This window comes from Dendrobates tinctorius, unplaced genomic scaffold (assembly GCF_039654945.1).
Source record: "Dendrobates tinctorius isolate UK_male_01 unplaced genomic scaffold, ASM3965494v1 ptg000214l, whole genome shotgun sequence".
Lineage (NCBI taxonomy): Eukaryota > Metazoa > Chordata > Amphibia > Anura > Dendrobatidae > Dendrobates > Dendrobates tinctorius.
In genome coordinates this window covers 77,812-98,490 of record NW_027361881.1, presented here as the reverse complement: position 1 = coordinate 98,490, position 20,679 = coordinate 77,812, and the positions used below count along the sequence as shown (strand labels likewise).

The following is a 20,679-nucleotide window of genomic DNA, read 5'->3' as shown; positions in this document are numbered from 1 at the left end:
TAAAAAAAAAAAAAAAAAAACAGTATCCGCTGGGGGTGGTTGTTCCTGGTGGCGGCGCCGCCGATATCTCGGTTTACTCTTTCTGGTAATTTTTCCTCCCATAAATCTCGGCATAAATAGGTGATGCAGCGGCCGGCGCGGTGCACGGGTGGGGGCGGAGGACGGGGCGCAGGGTGGCGAGCCTCAGATTTCTTCCTCCAGGACGGTCACCGTCCTCTTCCGGCAGCAGACCTGCTCACAGAACTTCATCAGCTCCGACACCACGAAGACGGAGGATGCCAAACCGGTGAGGAAGAGCAGATCTGCGGGAAGAGACGTGGTCAGACTGGAGCCCACCAACATCGCTGCCACTACCGATCCCCAGAGAAACGGGAATGTAATCTTTTCAGATTTCTGGGAAAGGTGGGAGTCAAATCTGCTGTTACCCAGCTTTCCCAGGGTCCTGATAGTCAATCTTCCTGTTCCCCATTGAGCAGATGAGTGTCGCTGTGGACAGTCCTGCTGGAAATGCTGAGATCAAGGGGAAAGTTGGGTGCCTACTAACCTGAACAGCGAGGATGTCTCCCAGCTTTCCCCTCCATATGAGCGGAGCTTTATGGCCACATAAGATGTACTGTGCAGAGCCGACGAGACCGGAGGTGGACGCCGCGCTGGGAGCCCACGAGACCGGAGGTGGACGCCGCGCTGGGAGCCGACGAGACCGGAGGTGGACGCCGCGCTGGGAGCCCACGAGACCGGAGGTGGACGCCGCGCTGGGAGCCCACGAGACCGGAGGTGGACGCCGCGCTGGGAGCCCACGAGACCGGAGGTGGACGCCGCGCTGGGAGCCCACGAGACCGGAGGTGGACGCCGCGCTGGGAGCCCCTCAGCTTTCCCAGGAGGGGATAACCCCAAGAGCACAGGTCCTGGTTCAGCACCCACCTTTCTCACCTGCACCATTGTCACTGGACGCCGTGGTCTGACTCTCCTCATTGCCCTGCAGTCGCGTACTAATGACAGACCATCAATCCCATCGTCCCTGCCGACTCACCCAGTGCGTGCAGGTTTTGCGTCAGGAACACTTTCTGCAGGGGAGGAATGTAGATGACGGCCATCTGCCCGAGGATGGAGCCCACCACCGATAACCAGAACATCCGGTTCCTGAAGAGGCCGATCTCAAAGATGGTTTTATTCTGGAAAAGAGCAAAGTGTTAAAGGGCCGGCGCAGGAATGGAGGCCGTGCAGGATCCCCAGCAGGAAGGTGCGTGCACTCACCAGGGAACGGCAGGACAAGGCATTGAACATGTCGAAAAACACGAAGCAGGTGAAGGTCATGGTTGTCGTTCTCGGAGTCACTTTCCCATCTGGAATCTGACAGTCAAGAATAAACTGCGAGGTCATGTGACACAGATATGGGGGGTTCACTTCAAGAGCCCCCTCCAAACGAAATCCAACAATGGGCAGAGCAAACATCAGCAGTGTGAGGTTGCTGGGGTTGTAGTGCAGGACCGCCCGGGAAGCAGCGACTCGCCCCATCTCCTCCGCACATGATTCAGGCTCTAATGCGTACAAATGGCTGCCGCTAATAAGTTAATGATCGGCGCCGCCATCTCCCCTCACTGTGCAAATTAGTCAGTGCAGGAAACAACCAGCAATTAGCGACTACGCCCGTCCCGGCCCCCCCATCAGCCCCGGGCCCCCACATCTCCACTCACTGCCAATTATCCCACAATTACAGTCATCTAACCTCCTTCCAGAAGACGAAGAGCGTCCCGCTGATGATGATGGCGGCCGAGAGCAGGATCTTCAGGAGCAACGCTTTACTGAGGATCGCTTCCTTGGCATTTCTGGGGGGCTGCTTAATGGCGTCTTTATCCACAGGCTCCACCCCCAAACTAGACAAAACAGGGTTAATTAAAGGGACTCATTATGTTCAGCAGCAGATAAAGGGATGCCTGGCGCCGTCACTGTATACATCCTCTATTATACTCCAGAGCTGCACGCACTATTCTGCTGGTGCAGTCACTGTGTACATACATTACATTACTGATCCTGAGTTACCTCCTGTATTATACTCCAGAGCTGCACTCACTATTCTGCTGGTGCAGTCACTGTGTACATACATTACTGATCCTGAGTTACATTCTGTATTATACCCCAGAGCTGCACTCACTATTCTGCTGGTGCAGTCACTGTGTACATACATTACATTACTGATCCTGAGTTACATCCTGTATTATACTCCAGAGCTGCACTCACTATTCTGCTGGTGCAGTCACTGTGTACATACATTACATTACTGATCCTGAGTTACATCCTGTATTATACTCCAGAGCTGCACTCACTATTCTGCTGGTGCAGTCACTGTGTACATACATTACATTACTGATCCTGAGTTACATCCTCTATTATACTCCAGAGCTGCACTCACTATTCTGCTGGTGCAGTCACTGTGTACATACATTACATTACTGATCCTGAGTTACCTCCTGTATTATACTCCAGAGCTGCACTCACTATTCTGCTGGTGCAGTCACTGTGTACATACATTACATTACTGATCCTGAGTTACATCCTCTATTATACTCCAGAGCTGCACTCACTATTCTGCTGGTGCAGTCACTGTGTACATACATTACATTACTGATCCTGAGTTACCTCCTGTATTATACTCCAGAGCTGCACTCACTATTCTGCTGGTGCAGTCACTGTGTACATACATTACATTACTGATCCTGAGTTACCTCCTGTATTATACTCCAGAGCTGCACTCACTATTCTGCTGGTGCAGTCACTGTGTACATACATTACATTACTGATCCTGAGTTACCTCCTGTATTATACTCCAGAGCTGCACTCACTATTCTGCTGGTGCAGTCACTGTGTACATACATTACATTACTGATCCTGAGTTACATCCTGTATTATACTCCAGAGCTGCACTCACTATTCTGCTGGTGCAGTCACTGTGTACATACATTACATTACTGATCCTGAGTTACATCCTGTATTATACCCCGGAGCTGCACTCACTATTCTGCTGGTGCAGTCACTGTGTACATACATTACATTACTGATCCTGAGTTACATCCTGTATTATACTCCAGAGCTGCACTCACTATTCTGCTGGTGCAGTCACTGTTTACATACATTACTGATCCTGAGTTACCTCCTGTATTATACTCCAGAGCTGCACTCACTATTCTGCTGGTGCAGTCACTGTGTACATACATTACATTACTGATCCTGAGTTACCTCCTGTATTATACTCCAGAGCTGCACTCACTATTCTGCTGGTGCAGTCACTGTGTACATACATTACATTACTGATCCTGAGTTACATCCTGTATTATACCCCAGAGCTGCACTCACTATTCTGCTGGTGCAGTCACTGTGTACATACATTACATTACTGATCCTGAGTTACATCCGGTATTATACTCCAGAGCTGCACTCACTATTCTGCTGGTGCAGTTACTGTGTACATACATTACATTACTGATCCTGAGTTACATCCTGTATTATACCCCAGAGCTGCACTCACTATTCTGCTAGTGCAGTCACTGTGTACATACATTACATTACTGATCCTGAGTTACCTCCTGTATTATACTCCAGAGCTGCACTCACTATTCTGCTGGTGCAGTCACTGTGTACATACATTACATTACTGATCCTGAGTTACCTCCTGTATTATACTTCAGAGCTGCACTCACTATTCTGCTGGTGCAGTCACTGTGTACATACATTACATTACTGACCCTGAGTTACATCCTGTATTATACTCCAGAGCTGCACTCACTATTCTGCTCGTGCAGTCACTGTGTACATACATTACATTACTGATCCTGAGTTACATCCTGTATTATACTCCAGAGCTGCACTCACTATTCTGCTGGTGCAGTCACTGTGTACATACATTACATTACTGACCCTGAGTTACATCCTGTATTATACTCCAGAGCTGCACTCACTATTCTGCTGGTGCAGTCACTGTGTACATTCATTTTCCTCCAGAGCTGCACTCACTGTTCTGCTGGTGGCGTTACCTCTGGGCTGGGGGTCCGTCCATGATGATGTTGATCCACAGTATCTGCATGGCGTTCAGGGGGTTGGGGAGATTCATGATGGTGGACAATGTGATGAGACTCAGGGCGGAGATGCTCCTGGGGGGAGGACGCAGCGGTCAGACGTACGTTTCCCCCGACTATAAACGCTCAATACACCGGGGGATTACTAAGAAAGGCTGCGCGGATAATACAACAAGAGATCAGGAGCAAACAGGATGACCCCCATCATCTCTGCGGGATTCCTCCAGTCACACCTAGAGCTGCACCTACATCCAGGCTGGCATTGTGCTGGCGCTTGCTCAGGGTCGGAGCGTGATCTGCCACAGAGCATTGTGGGAGATGTGGTTTCAATCTTCTGTAAATACCATCTCTCCCACAATGCAATGCTGTCGAGTGCCGCACATGACAGGAGCCCAGCGAGGGCTGGTGGCGCTGCCCTGGTCTGCAGCTCTGGGTGTGACTGGAGTAAGAGATATGATGCTGCACATGTCTATAACAGGACTCTGAGCGGCGTCACAGCCCTGTGGCAATATGGCGGCCGACGCACGTTAAGCTTAGAAGCGTCGGCGGGCGACAACGCTGACACCTACGTGCTGAGCTGGAAGCGGACGAAGTTCTTGATGTTGTAGAAGATTCCTTTCCCCTCCTCGATGGCGTTCCTGAAAGACACGGAAATATCAGTCTATGGACAGCAGAGACCCTGAACGAGGCGGCGGCGGGGCAGAGACCCTGAACGAGGCGGCGGCGGGGCAGAGACCCTGAACGAGGCGGCGGCGGGGCAGAGACCCTGAACGAGGCGGCGGCGGGGCAGAGACCCTGAACGAGGCGGCGGCGGGGCAGAGACCCTGAACGAGGCGGCGGCGGGGCAGAGACCCTGAACGAGGCGGCGGCGGGGCAGAGACCCTGAACGAGGCGGCGGCGGGGCAGAGACCCTGAACGAGGCGGCGGCGGGGCAGAGACCCTGAACGAGGCGGCGGCGGGGCAGAGACCCTGAACGAGGCGGCGGCGGGGCACAGACCCTGAACGAGGCGGCGGCGGGGCACAGACCCTGAACGAGGCGGCGGCGGGGCACAGACCCTGAACGAGGCGGCGGCGGGGCAGAGACCCTGAACGAGGCGGCGGCGGGGCAGAGACCCTGAACGAGGCGGCGGCGGGGCAGAGACCCTGAACGAGGCGGCGGCGGGGCAGAGACCCTGAACGAGGCGGCAGCGGGGCAGAGACCCTGAACGAGGCGGCGGCGGGGCAGAGACCCTGAACGAGGCGGCGGCGGGGCAGAGACCCTGAACGAGGCGGCGGCGGGGCAGAGACCGTGAACGAGGCGGCGGCGGGGCAGAGACCCTGAACGAGGCGGCGGCGGGGCAGAGACCCTGAACGAGGCGGCGGCGGGGCACAGACCGTGAACTAGGCGGCGGCGGGGCAGAGACCCAGAACGAGGCGGCGGCGGGGCAGAGACCCAGAACGAGGCGGCGGCGGGGCAGAGACCGTGAACGAGGCGGCGGCGGGGCAGAGACCGTGAACGAGGCGGCGGCGGGGCAGAGACCCTGAACGAGGCGGCGGCGGGGCAGAGACCCTGAACGAGGCGGCGGCGGGGCAGAGACCCTGAACGAGGCGGCGGCGGGGCAGAGACCCTGAACGAGGCGGCGGCGGGGCAGAGACCCTGAACGAGGCGGCGGCGGGGCAGAGACCGTGAACGAGGCGGCGGCGGGGCAGAGACCCTGAACATGATGGCGGTAGGGCAGAGACCCTGAACGAGGCGGCGGCGGGGCAGACACCCTGAACGAGGCGGCGGGGCAGAGACCCTGTACAATGCGGCGGCGGGGCAGAGACCCAGAACGAGGCGGCGGCGGGGCAGAGACCCAGAACGAGGCGGCGGCGGGGCAGAAACCGTGAACGAGGCGGCGGCGGGGCAGAGACCCAGAACGAGGCGGCGGCGGGGCAGAGACCGTGAACGAGGCGGCGGCGGGGCAGAGACCCTGAACATGATGGCGGTAGGGCAGAGACCCTGAACGAGGCGGCGGCGGGGCAGACACCCTGAACGAGGCGGCGGGGCAGAGACCCTGTACAATGCGGCGGCGGGGCAGAGACCCAGAACGAGGCGGCGGCGGGGCAGAAACCGTGAACGAGGCGGCGGCGGGGCAGAGACCCAGAACGAGGCGGCGGCGGGGCAGAGACCGTGAACGAGGCGGCGGCGGGGCAGAGACCCTGAACATGATGGCGGTAGGGCAGAGACCCTGAACGAGGCGGCGGCGGGGCAGACACCCTGAACGAGGCGGCGGGGCAGAGACCCTGTACAATGCGGCGGCGGGGCAGAGACCCAGAACGAGGCGGCGGCGGGGCAGAGACCCAGAACGAGGCGGCGGCGGGGCAGAGACCCAGAACGAGGCGGCGGCGGGGCAGAGACCGTGAACGAGGCGGCGGCGGGGCAGAGACCCTGAACGAGGCGGCGGCGGGGCAGAGACCCTGAACGAGGCGGCGGCGGGGCAGAGACCCTGAACGAGGCGGCGGCGGGGCAGAGACCCTGAACGAGGCGGCGGCGGGGCAGAGACCCTGAACGAGGCGGCGGCGGGGCAGAGACCGTGAACGCGGCGGCGGCGGGGCAGAGACCGTGAACGAGGCGGCGGCGGGGCAGAGACCCTGAACATGATGGCGGTAGGGCAGAGACCCTGAACGAGGCGGCGGCGGGGCAGACACCCTGAACGAGGCGGCGGGGCAGAGACCCTGAACGTGGCGGGTCAGAGACCCTGAATGAGGCGGCGGTGGGGCAGAGACCCTGAACAAGGCGGCGGTGGGGCAGAGACCCTGAACGTGGCAGCAGCAGGGCAAAGACCTTGAATGTGGCAGGACAGAGACCCTGACCCATCTACCCTGCACAGCGCGCCCCGCACCCACAGCTCAGTTTGCCCTGCGCAGTGCACCCACGGCTCGGTCTACGCTATGTGTCATGCAATGCACCCCTCTCCGTGACGCCGTACATTGTGCACCCGGTTCTGCTTTGTTACTACTCATCTGTGGAGTGTGATGCTTCTGCCCTATCAGGCTGCGGCTCTGTCCTCCATGCTTTACACTGCAGGTCAGCTGGCTCAGACACCTTTGCAGTGGAGCTGGACTGGTGGTGGTGAAGGATCCGGTGACACACAGGGTGGCAGGGGGCCGGGGCAGCGGTAATGTCACCTGTGACCGGCGGCTATTTGCCAGGAGACAGCAGGATCCGCTCGTTATCTCTGTACATACAGACTTGGCAGCGCGGGACGTGGGGGGCGCTGCGCTCAGTCACCCGCTACACACATCCGCTGCTGCCACTAATGTGGCCTAATGGTGCAGAAACGTTACAAGTGTCAGGCGCTGACAGCAATCACTGCAGGATGACTACCCCCATCATCTCTGACTATAGGGCCAGGCCCCTCTTATACGGAAAGTGATCAGCAGAATCTGGAAAGTTCTGAAGCTTTTCATGGACTTCACGGAGTTGGTCTCCAGATCTCTGCTTGCTGTCAGTGATAGACTGAACGCCATCCTATGTTCAGAGCTGAAGTGTTGTGACAATGTGTCAGGCTCCTGGGTTATCTACTCACATGATAGTAGAGAAGTCGTCGTCCACCAGGATCATGTCCGCCGCCTCCTTACTGACGTCCGTGCCGGTTTTTCCCATCGCAACGCCAATGTCGGCCGACTTGAGAGCGACTGCGTCATTGACACCGTCCCCCGTCATCCCCACAATGGCTCCGGTGCGCTGCAGGGCCTGGAGGGGTGCGCCAGGGACAAGCAGCAGAGTTACTACACAGACGGACAGATGGGGGTGACCGCGGCCCCCAGAGGGTCAGCGCAGGAGCCGCGTTACCTTGATGATCTTCAGCTTGTGCTTGGGGCTGGTTCTGTAGAACACGGACACCTAGAAGATCCAAAACCAGAGGTCAGAACCCGAATCCCCCACCGGCCACAGCCCCCCCGAAAGAAGACAGAAGCGGACCTTAGTGACCACCGACGGCAGCGCCAACTCCTCCAGGGCGTCCAGCTCCTCCCCAGAGATCGCCGTCAGGTGTCCGTTAGTCAGACCGATGCTCCTGCCTGAGAGACACGGGGCGTGAGTGCGGGGGGCAGTCTAGAGGGGCACTCTACCCAGGGGGAGCCCTCACTGCTAACCTCCAATCACCTCCAGAGCAGTCACTATTCTGCTGTTACATCGTGTCTTATCCTCCAGTCACCTCCAGAGCTGCAGTCACTATTCTGCTGTTACATCGTGTCTTATCCTCCAGAGCTGCACTCACTATTCTGCTGTTACATCATAGCTTATCCTCCAGTCACCTCCAGAGCTGCAGTCACTATTCTGCTGCTACATCGTGTCTTATCCTCCAATCACCTCCAGAGCTGCAGTCACTATTCTGCTGTTACATCGTGTCTTATCCTCCAGAGCTGCACTCACTATTCTGCTGTTACATCATAGCTTATCCTCCAGTCACCTCCAGAGCTGCAGTCACTATTCTGCTGTTACATCGTGTCTTATCCTCGTCACCTCCAGAGCTGCAGTCACTATTCTGCTGTTACATCGTGTCTTATCCTCCAGAGCTGCACTCACTATTCTGCTGTTACATCATAGCTTATCCTCCAGTCACCTCCAGAGCTGCAGTCACTATTCTGCTGTTACATCGTGTCTTATCCTCGTCACCTCCAGAGCTGCAGTCACTATTCTGCTGTTACATCGTGTCTTATCCTCCAGAGCTGCACTCACTATTCTGCTGTTACATCATAGCTTATCCTCCAGAGCTGCAGTCACTATTCTGCTGTTACATCATGTCTTATCCTCCAGAGCTGCACTCACTATTCTGCTGTTACATCATGTCTCATCCTCCAGTCATCTCCAGAGCTGCAGTCACTATTCTGCTGTTACATCGTGTCTTATCCTCCAGTTACCTCCAGAGCTGCACTCACTATTCTGCTGTGCCCGTACTGAATTGTACTCCTGCAGTCTGATAACAGTAGACCAGCAGAGGTTTGGTTGCAGCTCTGGATGTGACTGGAGCGTTGGATTTGTGACTCCATGGAGGTGCAGTTTATAGTCGGCCATTCTGGGGGTCCGCAGCTCACCGATGGCCTGTGCTGTCTCCAGCGCATCCCCTGTGATCATCTTCACTGCGACCCCAGAGTCCAGCAGGGTCTGCACGGCGTCGCTCACTCCGCTACGTGGGGGGTCTATGATCCCGATCAGTCCCAGGAAGGTGAGCTTCCCCAGCTCCGCACCGGAGGCCAAAGCCAAGACTGGAAGATGGGAGATGCCATTATAGCACTACAACTCCCATCATTCCCCGCGGCATCAGTCTGCCTCCTGTGCTGGAGGTCTGTTACAATGTGTCAGTGGTGATCGGATCCCGGGTTGGGGGGCTTGTACCTCTCAGGCCCTGACTCCCCATGGTCTTCTCCTCCTGCAGGTACAGCGCCCTCTGCTGTGGGGTCAGAGGCAGGGCCATCCCGCCGCTGTTATAGGTGGTGCAGTACTGGACCACCTCCTCGTACGCGCCCTTCATGAAGTACTCCTCCTCCCGGCCCTGGAAGAAAGCGCGTCAGTAACGGATGGCGGCCGAACAGCTGGGGAAGGGGGTGGACGGTCAGCTACGGGGGGGGGGGGGGGGGTGGACGACCGATCACCTGGGGCGAGGCGGACGACAATTAGCTGGGGGAGGGGGATGTGTGGGCGGCCAATCACCAGGGGGGGGGGGGGGGAGAGGATTAGCTGGGGAGGCAGCGTACTTTACCTCCATCTTGTCTGCGCACTTCACGGCCATCCACCGCTGCTCCGAGCTGAAGGGAATCTCCTTCTTGCGGATGTAATTCTCGCCGGCGTTTCCGAGGCCCATCTGGAAATGGAGAATAAAGTGAACGGCGCAAAGAAGAACAGCAGATACGTGCCACTGAGACAACAGGCGTCCGCAGACGACCGCCGTATACGGGGTCACAACAACAGGCGTCCGGAGACCGTGTACGGGGCCACTACGACAACAGGCGTCCGGAGACCACCGTGTACGGGGCCACTACAACAACAGGCGTCCGGACACCACCGTGTACGGTGCCACTACAACAGCAGGCGTCCAGAGACCACCGTGTACGGCGCCACTACAACAAGCGTCCGGAGACCACCGTATACGGTGCCACTACAACAACAGGCGTCCGGAGACCACCGTGTACGGTGCCACTACAACAACAAGCGTCCGGAGACCACCGTGTACGGTGCCACTACAACAACAGGCATCCGGAGACCACCGTGTACGGCGCCATTGCGACAACAGGAGTCCGGAGACCACCGTGTACGGGGCCACTACAACAAGTGGCGTCCGGAGACTACTGTGTACGGCGCCACTGCGACAACAGGCATCCGGAGACCACAGTGCACAGCGCCACTACGAGAATGGGGATCACCACGTACAGCGCCACTACGAGAACAGCGATCACCACGTACAGCGCCTCTACGAGAACGGGGATCACCGCGTACAGCGCCACTACGAGAACAGCGATCACCACGTACAGCGCCTCTACGAGAACGGAGATCACCGCGTACAGCGCCTCTACGAGAACGGAGATCACCGCGTACAGCGCCTCTACGAGAACGGAGATCACCGCGTACAGCGCCACTACGAGAACGGGGATCACCGCGTACAGCGCCACTACGAGAACGGGGATCACCGCGTACAGCGCCACTACGAGAACGGGGATCACCACTTCCAGAGCCACTACGAGAACGGGGATCACCACGTACAGCGCCACTACGAGAACGGGGATCACCACGTACAGCGCCACTACGAGAACGGGGATCACCACGTACAGCGCCACTACGAGAACGGGGATCACCACGTACAGCGCCACTACGAGAACGGGGATCACCACGTACAGCGCCACTACGAGAACGGGGATCACCACGTATAGCGCCACTACGAGAACGGGGATCACCACGTACAGCGCCACTACGAGAACAGCGATCACCACGTACAGCGCCTCTACGAGAACGGAGATCACCGTGTACAGCGCCTCTACGAGAACGGGGATCACCGCGTACAGCGCCACTACGAGAACGGGGATCACCGCGTACAGCGCCACTACGAGAATGGGGATCACCACGTACAGAGCCACTACGAGAACGAGGATCACCACGTACAGCGCCACTACGAGAACGGGGATCACCACGTACAGCGCCACTACGAGAACGGGGATCACCACGTATAGCGCCAGTACGGGAATGGGGATCACCGCGTACAGCGCCACTACGAGAATGGGGATCACCGCGTACAGCGCCACTACGAGAACAGGTGTCTGTAATATACAGTGCAGATAACGGCCGCGTAGGATCACTTATCAGACGAAAGGGTCCTGAGTGAAGGTGCGGCACAAGCACGGCGCCAATCCTATGCTATCCTCCAACACGTACTACAGGGAATTGTGGGAAAGTAGTGACTGAAATGTCTGATAACAGGGAGTAATAGACTGCAGTCTCTTGTTCTACATTCCACGCTCACAGCGGTGCGTGCAGACCCCCAGCCTACATGATATTGCTATGGGGTAGGGAGGGCACAGATTATACAGCTCACAGGCAACTCCAGAGCTGCACTCATACTGCTGCACAGAACATGGTTTGATGAATTGCATTCTGGGAAGTGTCCTCTTTATACCAGCCTCTGATGGAGGAGAATCCCCCCCACATTACAGTGCCAGGCTAAGCTGTGGGGCATCGTCTTCAATCTTGCTGACTGTTTCCACTAACAAGCAGCAAACTGGTTTGTGTGACATGTATCTGGTGCACGTTAACCGCTTCATGTCTGGCGACCCTCCATCTCTGGTCTGTGACCACTAACCTCTTACCTTTTTCGCCAGGACCAGTAGGGCGCCCTCTGTTGGCTGACCCATGAGCGTGTCCCCCCGGATGATGGCATTGTTGGCGACACAGCCGGCCTAAGCAGACAAGAGAGCGGATCAATGACATCAGAGGAACCCTCCCAAAAAATACTCTGTGCTGCTGGGGGAATTCACCAGGATCCTCCCAATGTACAAATGCTGAATAACCTAAAGAGCTGTAATACTCTGTGCTGCTGTTGGCCGCTCTCCCTCGGATGTCTCACCTCCACCAGTTTTCCTACGGAGATGTTGGAGAATTCCCGCACCGCCTCATTTGCTGGCAGTAAGTTGACGGATCCTTTCCCATCGTAGCCGACGCCGGTGACCTGAGGGAGCAGAGGGAAATATAAAAAGAAGCAGAGGGGGAGCTTGATGGGTCATTATATAGGAATGGCAGCTCGTTACCTCTGCGTGCAGCCCGTCCGACGTCACTAATCTGGTGGCCGTCATCTCATTGGCGGTCAGAGTGCCGGTCTTATCGGAGCAGATGACGTTACAGCAACCTGACAGCGAAGAACAAGCAAGAGTTAGTGAGCCGCTGCAGTGACATGGTGACACAGGTCAGTGACTGGAGGGGCCTCTGTGGCCCCCACACCACAATGACAACTGAAAGCTGGGAAATAAAATGCGGTGTTGTCAGGACTCTGGGCAAGGTTGGCGCTGTTGCGGGGATCTGGGCAAGGTTGGCGCTGTTGCGGGGATCTGGGCAAGGTTGGCGCTGTTGCGGGGATCTGGGCAAGGTTGGCGCTGTTGCGGGGATCTGGGCAAGGTTGGCGCTGTTGCGGGGATCTGGGCAAGGTTGGCGCTGTTGCGGGGATCTGGGCAAGGTTGGCGCTGTTGCGGGGATCTGGGCAAGGATGGCTTTGTTGAAGGGATCTGGGCAAGGATGGCTTTGTTGAAGGGATCTGGGCAAGGATGGCTTTGTTGAAGGGATCTGGGCAAGGATGGCTTTGTTGAAGGGATCTGGGCAAGGATGGCTTTGTTGAAGGGATCTGGGCAAGGATGGCTTTGTTGAAGGGATCTGGGCAAGGATGGCTTTGTTGAAGGGATCTGGGCAAGGATGGCTTTGTTGAAGGGATCTGGGCAAGGATGGCTTTGTTGAAGGGATCTGGGCAAGGATGGCTTTGTTGAAGGGATCTGGGCAAGGATGGCTTTGTTGAAGGGATCTGGGCAAGGATGGCTTTGTTGAAGGGATCTGGGCAAGGATGGCTTTGTTGAAGGGATCTGGGCAAGGTTGGCGTTTTTGAGGGGATCTGGGCAAGGTTGGCGTTTTTGAGGGGATCTGGGCAAGGTTGGCGTTGTTGAGGGGATCTGGGCAAGGTTGGCTTTGTTGAGGGGACCTGGGCAAGGTTGGCTTTGTTGAGGGGACCTGGGCAAGGTTGGCTTTGTTGAGGGGATCTGGGCAAGGTTGGCTTTGTTGAGGGGATCTGGGCAAGGTTGGCGTTTTTGAGGGGATCTGGGCAAGGTTGGCGTTGTTGAGGGGATCTGGGCAAGGTTGGCGTTGTTGAGGGGACCTGGGCAAGGTTGGCTTTGTTGAGGGGACCTGGGCAAGGTTGGCTTTGTTGAGGGGACCTGGGCAAGGTTGGCTTTGTTGAGGGGATCTGGGCAAGGTTGACGTTGTTGAGGGGCTGTGAGCCAGGTTGGCGTTGTTGAAGGGCTGTGGGTGAGGTTGGCATTGGCAATGCTGGCACTTTCCACCCTGGTCAGCTGGCGCTCACACTCACCCAGCGTCTCTACGATTGGCAGCTTCTTGACAATCACCCGCTTGTTGGCCATTCTCATCACCCCGAGCGCCAGCGTTACTGTGACCACGATGGGCAGACCTTCAGGAATAGCGGCAACGGCCAAACTGAAAGCAAAGACGAGAGCTCAGGACCTGAGGTGGGAAACCCCCATCATCCGAGATCTGAGGAACTTACCTGACTCCGATGGTGAACATACTGAGCAGAGGCTTCCCCTGGAGCCAGCCAATCAGCATGATGAGCCCTGTGAGGGAGAGATAGACAACGGTCAGAAGGACGGGGCGAGACGGGCAATGGTCAGAAGGACGGGGCGAGACGGGCAACGGTCAGAAGGACGGGGCGAGACGGGCAACGGTCAGAAGGACGGGGCGAGACGGGCAACGGTCAGAAGGACGGGGCGAGACGGGCAACGGTCAGAAGGACGGGGCGAGATGGGCAAAGGTCAGAAGGTCGGGGGAGACAGCCCCTCTCCAATAAGAGCAGTGCCTCATGATCTATGTACTCTTTGTACCCCCAAGAGAACCAGCAGCATCCAAAATAGTGACACACCACACAAACCCCATCTTACTCCACAGATGCCGCCCCCGCCATACCCCACACAGACCCCATCTTACTCCACACATGCTGCCCCCGCTGTACCCCACACAGACCCCAACTTACTCCACACAGACCTTATCTTACTCCACACAGACCTTATCTTACTCCACACAAACCCCATCATACCCCACACACGCCGCCCCCACCATACCCCTGATACGCCACAGCACCCCACTATTTTTTCTGGCCGTGACGACAGAGCGTCTGTGATCGGGGGGATGGTTGATATTGCGGATGGGCTCACCGATTATCCCGAATGAGCAGAGGGACAGCTGCTTCCCCAGCCTGTCCATACTTTTCTGTAGAGGCGTTTTAGGCGTCTGAAATACAAGAGAAAGTGATGAGAAATGGCGTCTGGGAGCGGTAAGAAACGGCGCCAGCGCCACCACCACCCAACGTCCTGGTGACAGGTGATAAACCTGGGGAGGTCGGCTCCCAGCAGGCGACCATTTTATCACTGGGCTATACTGGGAGAGGTTTGACTTTAGGGGCACAAGCAGGAATCAGATCGGGGGGGTTTGGTGTGATGCTCCCAGCACTGAGCCCCCACATCAGGAATTCCACCTGTGCTGTAAAAACGACCACTGCAGTCACTATTCTCCTGTTACATCATGTCTTATTCTCCAGTCACCTCCAGAGCTGCAGTCACTATTCTCCTGTTACATCATGTCTTATCCTCCAGTCACCTCCAGAGCTGCAGTCACTATTCTCCTGTTACATCATGTCTTATTCTCCAGTCACCTCCAGAGCTGCAGTCACTATTCTCCTGTTACATCATGTCTTATTCTCCAGTCACCTCCAGAGCTGCAGTCACTATTCTCCTGTTACATTGTGTGTCATCATCCAGTAACCAAGTTATAGAAAAAACTGACGGCACATCTAGAACTAGTCTGAATAGGTGCATACCAAAAGGCAACTTACATATTAAATTAGAAAATGGTAGCACACCAAATATGAAATAGGAATAGCAAAATGGCTTTAGTAATCTAGAAAAACATACGAGATACTTAGCACAAAATTTGGCCAAAAGATGTGATCCCATTCACCAGCGACAAGGTGATCTCAGATTGAATGGGTCCCTATGCTGACTGCCTGGTGTGAACGGACCTCTGGCTAGTAACATGATAAAGCCTTCAATCACATGTTTGGTTCCTATCGTCCTATATACACAGGCTTTATAGCCAGAGGTCCGTTCACACCAGGCAGTCAGTATAGGGACCCATTCAATCTGAGATCACCTTGTCGCTGGTGAATGGGATCACATCTTTTGGCCAAATTTTGTGCTAAGTATCTCATATGTTTTTCTAGATTACTAAAGCCATTTTGCTATTCCTATTTCATATTTGGTGTGCTACCATTTTCTAATTTAATATCCTCCAGTAACCTCCAGATCTGCAGTCGCTATTCTGCTGTTACATTGTGTGTCATCCTCCAGTCACCTCCACAGCTGCACTCACTATTCTGTTACATTGTGTCTCATCCTCCAGTCACCTCCACAGCTACACTCACTATCCTCCTGTTACATTGCGTCTCATCCTCCAGTCACCTCCAGAGCTGCACTCACTATTCTGTTACATTGTGTCTCATCCTCCAGTCACCTCCACAGCTGCACTCACTATTCTCCTGTTACATCATGTCTTATCCTCCAGTCACCTCCAGAGCTGCACTCACTATTCTGCTGTTACATCGTGTCTTATCCTCCAGTCACCTCCAGATCTGCAGTCGCTATTCTGCTGTTACATTGTGTCTTATCCTCCAGTCACCTCCAGAGCTGCAGTCGCTATTCTGCTGTTGCATCGTGTCTCATCCTCCAGTCACCTCCAGAGCTGCAGTCACTATTCTGCTGTTACATCGTGTCTCATCCTCCAGTCACCTCCAGAGCTGCACTCCCTATCCTCCTGTTACATTGTGTCTCATCCTCCAGTCACCTCCACAGCTGCACTCACTATTCTCCTGTTACATTGTCTCATCCTCCAGAGCTGCACTCACTATTCTCCTGTTACATCATGTCTCATTCTCCAGTCACCTCCAGATCTGCAGTCGCTATTCTGCTGTTACATCGTGTCTTATCCTCCAGTCACCTCCAGAGTTGCAGTCACTATTCTGCTGTTACATCGTGTCTTATCCTCCAGTCACCTCCAGAGCTGCACTCGCTATTCTGCTGTTACATCGTCTTATCCTCCAGTCACCTCCAGAGCTGCAGTCACTATTCTGCTGTTACATCGTCTTATCCTCCAGTCACCTCCAGAGCTGCAGTCACTATTCTGCTGTTACATCGTGTCTTATCCTCCAGTCACCTCCAGAGCTGCACTCACTATTCTGCTGTTACATCGTGTCTCATCCTCCAGTCACCTCCAGAGCTGCAGTCACTATTCTGCTGTTACATCGTGTCTTACCCTCCAGTCACCTCCAGAGCTGCACTCACTATTCTGCTGTTACATCGTCTTATCCTCCAGTCACCTCCAGAGCTGCACTCACTATTCTGCTGTTACATTGTCTTATCCTCCAGTCACCTCCAGAGCTTTAGTCACTGTTCTCCTGTTACATCATGTCTTATCCTCCAGTCACCTCCAGAGCTGCACTCACTATTCTGCTGTTACATTGTGTCTTACCCTCCAGTCACCTCCAGAGCTGCACTCACTACTCTGCTGTTACATTGTGTCTTACCCTCCAGTCACCTCCAGAGCTGCAGTCACTATTCTGCTGTTACATTGTGTCTTACCCTCCAGTCACCTCCAGAGCTGCAGTCACTATTCTGCTGTTACATTGTGTCTTACCCTCCAGTCACCTCCAGAGCTGCAGTCACTATTCTCCTGTTACATCGTGTCTCATCCTCCAGTCACCTCCAGAGCTGCAGTCACTATTCTGCTGTTACATCGTGTCTTACCCTCCAGTCACCTCCAGAGCTGCACTCACTATTCTGCTGTTACATCGTGTCTTATCCTCCAGTCACCTCCAGAGCTGCACTCACTATTCTGCTGTTACATTGTCTTATCCTCCAGTCACCTCCAGAGCTTTAGTCACTGTTCTCCTGTTACATCATGTCTTATCATCCAGTCACCTCCACAGCTGCACTCACTATTCTCCTGTTACATCATGTCTTATCCTCCAGTCACCTCCAGAGCTGCACTCACTATTCTGTTACATTGTGTCTCATCCTCCAGTCACCTCCACAGCTGCACTCACTATTCTCCTGTTACATCATGTCTTATCCTCCAGTCACCTCCAGAGCTGCACTCACTATTCTGCTGTTACATCGTGTCTTATCCTCCAGTCACCTCCAGATCTGCAGTCGCTATTCTGCTGTTACATCGTGTCTTATCCTCCAGTCACCTCCAGAGCTGCACTCACTATTCTGCTGTTACATTGTGTCTCATCCTCCAGTCACCTCCACAGCTGCACTCACTATTCTCCTGTTACATGTCTTATCCTCCAGTCACCTCCAGAGCTGCAGTCACTATTCTGTTGTTACATCGTGTCTTATCCTCCAGTCACCTCCAGAGCTGCACTCACTATTCTGCTGTTACATTGTGTCTTACCCTCCAGTCACCTCCAGAGCTGCAGTCACTATTCTGCTGTTACATTGTGTCTTACCCTCCAGTCACCTCCAGAGCTGCAGTCACTATTCTGCTGTTACATTGTGTCTTACCCTCCAGTCACCTCCAGAGCTGCAGTCACTATTCTGCTGTTACATTGTGTCTTACCCTCCAGTCACCTCCAGAGCTGCAGTCACTATTCTGCTGTTACATCGTGTCTTACCCTCCAGTCACCTCCAGAGCTGCAGTCACTATTCTGCTGTTACATCAGGTCATATGCCCTAGAGGCAGAAATCATAGGATAAACTCCAAAACCAAAATCTTAATTTCAGTGTTTGCAAATTGAAATTTTGGTTTTGGCTTTTACCCGCAGTCCTATCGTTAGAGGGCTGATATTGACTTTTAGCATTGCCACTTCCAATAGGGGGCGCTGGAGTTCTAGTTTCTTCCTCTCTAAAGAGACAATTTGTATATTTCCCAGAGGAGCATTGCGGCATAAAAGTCTCCTCACCTCGGCATGTCAGGCTTCACAAGGAGGAACGTCCCCCCGGGATCCTGGAGTAGAGGATGAACATAAACCCCCACAACACTGATCACTAGCAGCACTGAGGGGCAGCTGCTACGTGAAGGGTTAATGATGATGTCACGGGTGCAATAATCAGATGACATCATAAAATGCCCTAAAGAGTAACACGGAGGACCGTGATTGTAGAGAGACCTACAGAAGAAGAGGATCCTCCAAGAAACAAAGATTATACGCTCAAGATTTATTGACTAAAAGACATAAAAACAGTAATAACTACAGAGAAGCCGGAGGAACAGACGGCGCAGAGCTTGTGCCGAAAGGGGGGGTATGTGGTGTGCAGCTTGTGGCTGCACATAATGGCGTGACTGCGCTGTAGGTAACAATGTGTCCCTCGTAGTACCTGACATCTACCATGTACTGAGCAGACCGTCAGCCTGGAACAATGACGGGACGGTAGAATGGAGAGTACGAGACATCGACAATAAACGATGAGACTTGTATCAGGCAAAACATTGTTACAGTGTTATCTGCAACCAGACAGCGGGATGATCGAACCCCGAGATAAGGAAACCTGGAGGAGCCAGGTGTACCCCGACCATCTTCCCCAATACATGGTGAACGTCAGGTACTACAGGGGGACAACAATACATGAGACACCTACAGCACAGGCGCAACATTATGTGCAGCCACAAACGGTTCACTACATACCCCACACTACGGCACAAGCTCTGCTGCGAGATTGTCTGTTCCTGCATCATATCTCAGGAATCCCTGTATTCTTAAAAGGCATTAAGAAGCAAGAAAATCTGCACAAACCTCCTCCGCCTGCATCATCTTAAACACTTCACCGAACTGAGACTTCTCCCCGACACAAATGACGATTCCCTGAAAAGGAAGATCAAGAAATGAGAAAAGTGAGAAATCTACGAAGATCCGACATTAATATCCACGATGTCACCTCTGATCTCTAGTGATGGCTAGGAGGCATTCTCAGTGATGTCACCTCTGATCTCTGGTGATGGCTAGGAGGCATTCTCAGTGATGTCACCTCTGATCTCTGGTGATGGCTAGGAGGCATTCTCAGTGATGTCACCTCTGATCTCTAATGATGGATAGGAGACATTCTCAGTGATGTCACCTCTGATCTCTAATGATGGATAGGAGACATTCTCAGTGATGTCACCTCTGATCTCTAGTGATGGCTAGGAGGCATTCTCAGTGATGTCACCTCTGATCTCTGGTGATGGCTAGGAGGCATTCTCAGTGATGTCACCTCTGATCTCTGGTGATGGCTAGGAGGCATTCTCAGTGATGTCACCTCTGATCTCTAATGATGGCTAGGAGGCATTCTCAGTGATGTCACCTCTGATCTCTAATGATGGATAGGAGACATTCTCAGTGATGTCACCTCTGATCTCTAGTGATGGATAGGAGACATTCTCAGTGATGTCACCGCTGATCTCTGGTGATGGATAGGAGGCATTCTCAGTGATGTCACCTCTGATCTCTAGTGATGGATAGGAGACATTCTCAGTGATGTCACCGCTGATCTCTAGTGATGGATAGGAGGCATTCTCAGTGATGTCACCTCTGATCTCTAGTGATGGATAGGAGACATTCTCAGTGATGTCACCTCTGATCTCTAGTGATGGATAGGAGACATTCTCAGTGATGTCACCGCTGATCTCTAGTGATGGATAGGAGGCATTCTCAGTGATGTCACCTCTGATCTCTAGTGATGGATAGGAGGCATTCTCAGTGATGTCACCTCTGATCTCTGGTGAAGGATAGGAGGCATTCTCAGTGATGTCACCTCTGATCTCTGGTGATGGATAGGAGGCATTCTCAGTGATGTCACCTCTGATCTCTAGTGATGGATAGGAGGCATTCTCAGTGATGTCACCTCTGATCTCTGGTGATGGATAGGAGACATTCTCAGTGATGTCACCTCTGATCTCTAGTGATGGATAGGAGGCATTCTCAGTGATGTCACCTCTGATCTCTAGTGATGGATAGGAGGCATTCTCAGTGATGTCACCTCTGATCTCTAGTGATGGATAGGAGACATTCTCAGTGATGTCACCTCTGATCTCTAGTGATGGATAGGAGACATTCTCAGTGATGTCACCGCTGATCTCTAGTGATGGATAGGAGGCATTCTCAGTGATGTCACCTCTGATCTCTAGTGATGGATAGGAGGCATTCTCAGTGATGTCACCTCTGATCTCTGGTGAAGGATAGGAGGCATTCTCAGTGATGTCACCTCTGATCTCTGGTGATGGATAGGAGGCATTCTCAGTGATGTCACCTCTGATCTCTAGTGATGGATAGGAGGCATTCTCAGTGATGTCACC

The 20,679-nt window shown here is 54.3% G+C and overlaps 1 protein-coding gene across 1 annotated transcript in view; it reads right to left on the bottom strand.

The window, feature by feature from the left end:
- Positions 1-34: 34 nt before the first annotated feature.
- Positions 35-20,679, bottom strand: part of ATP2C2 (ATPase secretory pathway Ca2+ transporting 2) — a 51,364-nt gene continuing 30,719 nt past the window's right edge. Inside the window, exons 9-27 of the mRNA XM_073554863.1 lie at positions 19,142-19,210; positions 14,508-14,583; positions 13,844-13,910; positions 13,649-13,773; positions 12,330-12,427; positions 12,149-12,250; positions 11,892-11,981; positions 9,797-9,898; positions 9,433-9,589; positions 9,132-9,302; positions 8,017-8,114; positions 7,888-7,938; positions 7,622-7,788; positions 4,640-4,708; positions 4,029-4,145; positions 1,727-1,874; positions 1,255-1,350; positions 1,031-1,172; positions 35-302 (exon numbers count right to left, since the gene is read on the bottom strand). Coding sequence (XP_073410964.1) covers positions 184-302; positions 1,031-1,172; positions 1,255-1,350; positions 1,727-1,874; positions 4,029-4,145; positions 4,640-4,708; positions 7,622-7,788; positions 7,888-7,938; positions 8,017-8,114; positions 9,132-9,302; positions 9,433-9,589; positions 9,797-9,898; positions 11,892-11,981; positions 12,149-12,250; positions 12,330-12,427; positions 13,649-13,773; positions 13,844-13,910; positions 14,508-14,583; positions 19,142-19,210 — 2,064 coding nt within the window. The 3' untranslated portion in view covers positions 35-183. The remainder of the gene's footprint in view (positions 303-1,030; positions 1,173-1,254; positions 1,351-1,726; positions 1,875-4,028; positions 4,146-4,639; positions 4,709-7,621; positions 7,789-7,887; positions 7,939-8,016; positions 8,115-9,131; positions 9,303-9,432; positions 9,590-9,796; positions 9,899-11,891; positions 11,982-12,148; positions 12,251-12,329; positions 12,428-13,648; positions 13,774-13,843; positions 13,911-14,507; positions 14,584-19,141; positions 19,211-20,679) is intronic.